At 49.1% G+C, this 8,276-nt stretch overlaps 1 protein-coding gene across 1 annotated transcript in view; it reads right to left on the bottom strand.

The window, feature by feature from the left end:
• DMRT1 (doublesex and mab-3 related transcription factor 1) overlaps positions 1-7,934 on the bottom strand; it is a 104,467-nt gene extending 96,533 nt beyond the window's left edge. Inside the window, exons 1-2 of the mRNA XM_021694427.1 lie at positions 7,584-7,934; positions 3,901-4,084 (exon numbers count right to left, since the gene is read on the bottom strand). Coding sequence (XP_021550102.1) covers positions 3,901-4,084; positions 7,584-7,934 — 535 coding nt within the window. The remainder of the gene's footprint in view (positions 1-3,900; positions 4,085-7,583) is intronic.
• Positions 7,935-8,276: the final 342 nt, after the last annotated feature.

Below are 8,276 nucleotides of genomic sequence, written 5' to 3' on the forward strand. Positions count from 1 at the left end.
CCCTCTTCCTCTCTCTATTTATGTAGTTTACTTCTACTGGCCCAGTCTGGAATTCTCGATCTCAACTCAAGAGCCCTGGTGCAAGTCCTGGGTGTGAGACCATGTATCTGTGGCCCCTGCCCCGTGGAAGTGGGCTGGCAAGGGGACAGCCCCCTGCCCAAGGCAGGCAAAGCCTCCAGAACGATGCTTCCAGAGCCCAGAAGCACAGCACACGGCTGGCTTGCGAGTTCCCCTCCCTCTGAGGGTCAATTTAAGACTCCAAAATGACTCCAAGGTCTACCAGCTCCAGAGGCAAAGAAGGGAATCTGGTCACATCCTCCTTGACCCTGAACCTTCTATCTTGCTCCCCTGCTGCTTCTCTTTGTAACTTTCCCTGTTGCCACTCTGAAATACTCTGCTTGGGAGAAGCCTTTGTCATGCTGAACTCCATCTAGCCTGAGATCCTTCTCCAAAGCTCCTATCTTTGGGTAGACAATCCAACTGTGGCATCCCTTCCCCAGAGGTGGAATGCAGGACAGCAGGTGAAACCAGGTTCACTTCTGGTGCCCCAGAAACTGCCCAGCTTGGGCGTTTATCCATCACTGTATTCCTCCCATAAAGCTCAGTGGCCACAGCCTTCTATGACAACGGTAAATGGCAGGGACTTTTGCCCCTAATGTTGTTCTTATTTGCCCTAAATCCCTTCTGAGGATTAAACCACAGCCTCTGATTGTAATTGTCCATTTCCTAAGGAAACATGGCAACTGCTCCCACAGTCTCTCTTCACAGGCAGGTAAAATGGAAAATCCATGCGCTTTGGGACCAGACAGCTCTGGAATGAATCCCAGCTCAACTCAGCTTTATTCTGGGGCACCTTCCTTACCACTGGTTTCCTTATCTGCAAATGGGAATAGTTCCTACCTGTTTGTAAAAATCCAATGAGTCACTCCCCTCTTTATTCCTCTGACACACCCCTTTCTCATTTCAGCCCTCCAGCTAACTCCACCAGACCAGCCCTGACCTCGAAGTATAAAGATCCTATTTCTGATAGATATACTCCACCCTTTTTATCAAAGGGGAAGTTTGGAAAGCCTGTTAAACATATGTTATGAGCAACCAAATCAAAAAAAGAAAATATGATTCTCCTTGATAACTACAGAACCTACATCCCCAGCGACACAGAGTGACAGGTACTCAGACATACCTACTTGCTGCGTAGACTCGAGCTTTCCATCCCTCACTGGCTTTCTTCGATGCCTGCTGACCTTTACCTTCATTACAATGGTCAAGACTCAGTCTTCAAAGACCTCTTCCCTCATTTTTGATAGAGAAAACAAGAGGCCCAGAGAGCTTAAGTGACCTGTTCAAAGTTGTACAGCGAGTAAGTGGCAGAAAGCTGAGTAACTTTAGTCCAGCTGGTGGGCATAGCAAACTGAGTAACGCATGAAAAGCTGTTAGGAGGAACCACATTGCGAGGCTGTATTTCAGGGAGCCTCAGCAGACTCAGAAGATGTTGTGAATCTCAGCATATGTTTTTAGTATGTAATACAATGGACTATTGAACAACACAGGATCTGAACTGCAAGGGTCCACTTCTATGCTGATTTTTTCAATAAATATGGCAGTAGTGTTAATGTATTTTCTCCCCCTTATGATTTTCTTCATAGTATTTTCTTCTCTCTAGCTTACCTGGTTATAAAAATATAGTGTATAATACATATAACATACAAAATATCCGTTAATCGACTATTTCCTGTTATTCCTAAGGCTTCTAGTCAACAGCAGGCTATTGGCAGTTAAGTTTTTGGAGAATCAGAAGTTAACAGGTGCATTTCTGACTGCGCAGGGTGGGGGTGTTGTTCAGGGTTAACGGTATGCGTATTTATTTGCCAACAGGATTTCACAGATCTTTGGTGGATTTCTTAGAAATCCTGCGTTCTAGACCAGTGCCATTAAATGGAACTCTGTGAAAAAAGGAAATGCACACTTTCCAACAATTTAAGTAATTAGAACCTGAGCTAGATGTGCCTACAGGGCACTTGAAATGTGGCTCATGCAACTGAGGAGCTGAAGGTTTTAAATTTTTCAACGTTTTTTACAGTGGTAAAATACACATAACATAAAATTTACCATCTTGGGCGCCTGGGTGGCTCAGTTGGTTAAGCGACTGCCTTCGGCTCAGGTCATGATCCTGGAGTCCCGGGATCGAGTCCCGCATCGGGCTCCCTGCTCGGCAGGGAGTCTGCTTCTCCCTCTGACCCTCCCCCCTCTCATGTGCTCTCTCTCATTTTCTCTCTCTCTCAAATAAATAAATAAAATCTTTAAAAAAAAAATTTACCATCTTACCCATCTTTAAATGCACACTTCGGCGATATTGAACACATTCACAATGTCATGTGACCGTCGCCACACCATCCATCCATCTCCACAGCTCTTTTCATCTTGTAAACTGAGACTCTATCCCCATGAAACAGTTAACTCTCCATTCCCTCTATCCCCCCACCCCCAGCCCCTGGCAATCACCATTCTACTTTCTGTCCCCATGATTTTGATGACTTTAAGTAAGTACAACCGTACAGTATTTGCCTCTTTGTGACCGGCTTATTTCGCTCAGCGTAATACCCTCAAGGTGACCCAAGTTGTAGCACGTGGCAGGATTTCCTTCCTTTTGAAGACTGACTAACATTCCACTGTGTGTAGAGACCACATTTTGCTTATCCATTCAGCAGTCAATGGACACTCGGGGGGCTCCCACATTTTAGCTACCGTGAATGTTACTATCAACACTGGTATACAAGGATCTCTACGAGGCCCTGCTTTCAATTCTTTTCGGTAAACACCAGAAGTGGGATTGCTGAGTCATCTGGTAATTCTGTATTTAAGTTTTGAGGAAGCGCCATACTGTTTTCTCTAGCAGCTGCACCATTTTACATTTCCCCCAAGAATACGCAAACGTTCTGATTTCTCCCCATCCTTGCCAATACTGTTATTTTCTGCGGGTTTGTTTTTTGTTTTTTTTTGATGGCAGCCATCCTAATGGGTGTGAAGTGGTATTTCACTGTAGTTTTGATTTGCATTTCCCTAGTGATCAGTAATGCTAACTATAGACCTTCTTTGGTTCAATGTTTTCATTTGATCTCATTGTAATTAGATTAAACTTAAGTGGCCGTATGTGGCTCGGGGCTGCCTACTGGACAGTGCAGCTCTAGACCACAGCGATTCCCGGGGTAATTTGGAGACCCAGGGCAGTAAGCACAAGGAGCTGTGGAGGCAGATGGACCAATTCAGATACTTTCTAGTTCTGTGGACTTAGCCAGTCACACTTCCCACACCGCAGTCTTTACATGTGTAAAACAGAGTTAGTACAACCAGATTACTTTATCTAAGAATGAAATAAAATGAACCAGCATGTATTCCGCCCCCGGGGTACAGTCTTAGCACACGGAGGAGAATCGAAGCCAATGGGGCATGCCTCCCCTCCTTTCCCAATGCCCACCGAAACTGGACACCTAGGAGTTGGCCTTTTCAGACACTTTCCCCAAGTGCACTGCAGTCCTTGCCAGAGAAATGGACTTTCAGTTCTAGGAAAGAAGGATCGTTAGCTCCCACAAAGAGAACCTCCAAACAGAGGGTGGACGGAGATGAAATCTGCAATCTCAGCCCTCTGATAATCAATGAGTCTGACTCTGTCCAGATTCAGACTTAGCTAATAACCAATAGGAAAGTGAAGCTACCAAACTTCCAATTCTAGAATTCCTGGCCATCTCCTTTGGGAAGCAGCCAAAAACAGACTATAGAGGGAGAATGTTTTAAGAAAAGTCTCTAAGTTCTGGATGTGATGCATGGCTCAGGGCAGTCCTGAGATGACTTTTGGGGCCAAGGCCTGGTCAGCGACCATGTGAGCCCCAGGCCCCCCCTTACCTGATGCTGCAGTGGTGGGGGTGCTGGCCGGCGCGGGCTGCGAGGGGCTGCTGCTTTCGGTCATCAGGCACGGGTTGCTGCCATTGCTCTCTCTCTTGACAAGCAGCTCGGCAGCGCTGGGCAGCGGGATGGGGTGGCTTATCCCCAGTTCTTCCTCCTGGGCCTGCTGCCTTCTCAGGGCCACCTGGAAGCACAGGGCAGCCCGTCAGCCTCCCGCGCTCCAGAATCACTTGCACAGCTTTGCCAAAACCCCCCGGAGCCCTGGTCACCCCAGATATCATGATTCATGAGCTCCAGGAGTATACAGGCTGAGATTCTCTCATTCTTTTTGAATGCTACCCAGGTAACCAGGATGTGCAGCCAAAGCTGAGAAATGGCGTCTAGCCCACAGTAGGTCAAAAAATGTCTGTTACACAAATGAGTACGTAGAGCAGAAACTAAGGTTGGCTAGGGAGGATCAGGAAAAACTGTAGAGTCAGCCAAGCAGAGGAGTTCCATCTGAAGAGAAGTCAGCATTGATAGATTAGGAAAGAAGGAGAATGGGATCGCTCACTCCTTCACACCACACATTTGTAAAAGGCCACTGTACTGGGGCCAGCGACCAGCAAGATACAGTAAGATTAGATTAGATCCCAAGGTACTCATTGTTTAAAAGCAGAAAAAGGAGGCAGGCAAACATGCAAAGGCAACTCAACACCAAATGTGGCAAAAACCATGGGAGAAGGACACATCAAGCCCACAGCAGGACTCTGGTGGCAGAAATGGCTTTAAGGGTAAGAATCTGCAGGAAGAGGTACTAGAAGAGGGCCTTGAAGAACAGAATGAGTAACACTTGCACAGGCAAGAATGAAGGAAGGGACACAACAATCCAAAGCAAGGAAGCAGGGTGGGCAGGAGAGGTAGGGGCTGCTTAGGAAACCCCAGAGCACCCCCCCCCCAATGGAGGAAGCATACAGAGCTGTAATAGCAGAAAGGGGCTGGAAGAGGGTGTTGAAGTCCCTGGAGAAGGAAGAGGCTGCAGGTAGAAAGAAAGGCAGAGGACAGATTCTCTATGGAAGGAGCGGAAAGTGAGGATGTAAGGGACCTAAATTACCTAAGAGACTCCTCATGGTCCCTCTTCAACTTATCTGCTTTTAAATAACATTGTTAAAGTTTGCGAAAAAAAAGTGTAAAGAAAATAAATTGTACTTTTGCCTACTACAAGTAACAAAAAAAGAGACTTTCTGTTGAAACTTGACTATTGGTGATAGTGAAACAGGAAAGTAAAACAGCTGTACCTCAGAGGCCAAAACAGAAGCCAAAAGTTGAAATCAAAATGGTAAACCAGAAACACAACTACTATTTGTTTTAGGAAAATTGTAGTCCAAACTTAGCAAGCTGATAAACTTACAAATAATTTTACTCATAACAAGAGTCTTCAGCTTACAAAAACATCCTTAAATAATCAATTAACATTACATGATTAAGCTTCAGTCTTGAATTTTTCTGTTATTAACCAAGTTTAGAAACAGAATATTAAGGATTTGACCAAAAAACAGCAACAAAAAAATACCTACAAATCTCTGAAATATGTCAATGCATGCTTATATCCCGATTTACACAAATCCCATACATGCACAAAATGCACAGGGTATTTATTTTACATGCCATAAACTAAGGACACTTTTATAAAGGTCTCTCAAAGATTTTAAGGAAAAGCTATTTAATAAGGGAAGGTGAGGGGGCAAGTGATTAAAATCCAATTATTTTATGGTCATACTTAAGATCAAATTCACACTATTTCGAAAAGAATGGCTGGTAGGTGGAATTTTACAGGATTTCATCTAGCACAGCACAAGCCTTCCAGGGTGGAAAATGTTGAAGTTTCGTATTATAGAAGTAATCCTGAGTCGCTTTTATTTTTTAACATAGCAAACAGCCTTTTTGCAAGTTGGTGCGCCTATTAATAAAACTTATTCAAAATGAATAGCCCTACTTAAATACATGTTTTTATTACATTTTGAGAACAAGTCTCCTCCCAAGCATACTCTCTGCACTCAATATTTAAGCCAACAACTCATGTTGAGACGATTTTTCTACGTACAAATACAACTTCAACGTCCCTAAGTCTTTTTCAGTAAACTCACTGTGATGCATTTTAACGCTACATCAGGATAATCTTTTCACCCACTACAGATTACGCTAAAAACCCATAAAAAAGCAGCTAAGGAAAACCTGTATGCCCATGATTGCACTTCATATATCCAGCTTAAAACACATTTTTAAAAAACGAGATGTCTATAAAAACCATAATCTTTAGGCATTTACACAGTCTTTGTTAAACACTCTTACATGAATTCTTTTCCACGAAGGATGTTTACACGTTCCCAGTGAAAAGTAGCGCATCGTTAGTAAACATTTCTTTGGTATCTTTTCATCTTAAATAAACTGTCTTAAAAGGAGGAAACAAATTTTAGCTGGAAAGAATGTATATTACTCTCTCCTAAAAAATCCTTTCAGAAGGACACCAAACGACGCGGACAATTTCGGTTTAAGATGCTAAATTCCTGTCCTGCTTAGGACGTTTTAAAAAGAACTACAGACGAACCCTCAAACCCGTGCCATTTCCCCCCCTGCGCTTCCTTTTAAAAATTCTTAAGTGTGTTTGAAAACCGACGCAGAGGAACTCGTACCTGAGTCAGGTCGAGGGGAGAAATTAGAAAGCTAATACTATCCCCGCGGCGCTCAAAATGGCTGAAGCGCGCGGCGCGGGCCCGCGGACGGCGAGCTCGGAAAGGGCGCCGGGAGCTCGGCGGGGACCACGCGGCGCCGGCGCGCGCTGCCGCGACTTTTCCAGAACCACGCGACGCGCACGGTACCCGGAAGAGCGGCGGCCGCCGTCCCCGAGAGTCGCCCGAGTTGGCGCGCTCCGCACCCTCTGCAGTGTGAACGCTCGTCTCTGCTCGGGGGCGGGGATCCTAGGGCCTCCCGAGGCGAGTGGGCTCCCCAACTCTCTGCTCCGACAGCGAGATCGGAGATCCGCGGGACCCCCCTCCCCCCGCCCCGCGGCGGAGCGACCCCGGCAACTCCCTGCTCTGAAAGCCGGAGCAGAGATCCTGGGGAGCTCCGAAGGCGCGAACCCCGCAACTCTGTGCTCTGAGAAAAGGATCGGAGATCCTAGGAATTCTGGGGACCTCCGAGGGCGCGAACCCCGCGACTCTGCAGGAGGGCGGGATCAGGGACTCCCGAACAGAGCGAACCCCGCAACTTGCTGTTCCCGAAGCAGGATCGGAGATCCTGGGGATGGATTCTTGGGACCTCCGACGGGGTGAACCCCCTAACTCTGGGGGAGGGCGGGGTCAGGGATCCCGGGACTCTCAACGGAGCGAACCCCGCACCCTCTGCTCTGAAAGAGGGATCAGAGGTCCTGGGGAAACCCAATGGGCCGACCCCGCAACTCTGCTAAAGGTCGGGGTCAGGGATCCCTCGGAGGCCGAGCAAACCCCGCAACCTCCCTGCCCCGCGGGCCGGATCCCGGAGGACTGCCGGCTCTGCGAGCCCGGCGTGGCGCGAATCTGGGAGCCCCGCGCGCCGCGCGCCGCGGCCGTCGGCGAGCTCCACCGCCTCTCCCCGGAACCCCGGCACCGCGTGGCTCCCGCCCGGCCCGGGGGACTTTAAGTTGGTGTCCGGACGCCCGCACTCACCTGCGCGGCCATCACGCGCTGTCTCTCAGCGATCAGGTTGCACTTCTTGCACTGGCAGTCCCGCCACATGCAGAAGCGCTTGTGGCCCTTGAGCGGCGACGCGTAGCCGTGGTTCCTGCATCGCGCGCACTTGGGCAGCCGCGGGGACTTCTTGCTCCCGGAGCCCGTGCCCGACGCCCCCGAGCCTGAGCCGCCGCCGCCGCTGCCCCCGGCGCCCGCGCCACCGCTATTCCCAAGCAGCGCCCCAGCCGCTTTGCCAAAGCCCCCGGCCTTGCCCTGCGGGGGTGCCCCGGCGGCGTGCGGGGCCTCCGAAGATGCAGAGGGCTTGCTGAAGGCGTCGTCGTTGGGCATGCTGCCCCAGCGAGAAGTGAGAGGACCCTCCGGGGCCCTCTCGGGTCTGGAGTGGCTGCAAGGGACCAGCACTGCCAACCGCGAGGCTCCCGAGGGGAAGGCGCAGAAGGCGTGTGCGCTGCAACCAGAGGTGCAGCCCGAGTGGCGAGGTCTGGACACACAACGCCTAGACTGGTGGGGGGTTGTGCCTTTTTTTTTCTTTTGGCGCGCGCGGCGCAGAACTTTTGGATACTTTTCAGAACGTTCCCGGGACTGCCTGGGCGGGAGAGGGCGCGAGGGAATGCAGCCACGCCCCCCCAACTCCAGCCACCGGGTTCCCGCTGGGAGCCAGCTTGCACTGGC

The sequence above is a fragment of the Neomonachus schauinslandi genome, chromosome 13 (assembly GCF_002201575.2).
Source record: "Neomonachus schauinslandi chromosome 13, ASM220157v2, whole genome shotgun sequence".
NCBI lineage: Eukaryota > Metazoa > Chordata > Mammalia > Carnivora > Phocidae > Neomonachus > Neomonachus schauinslandi.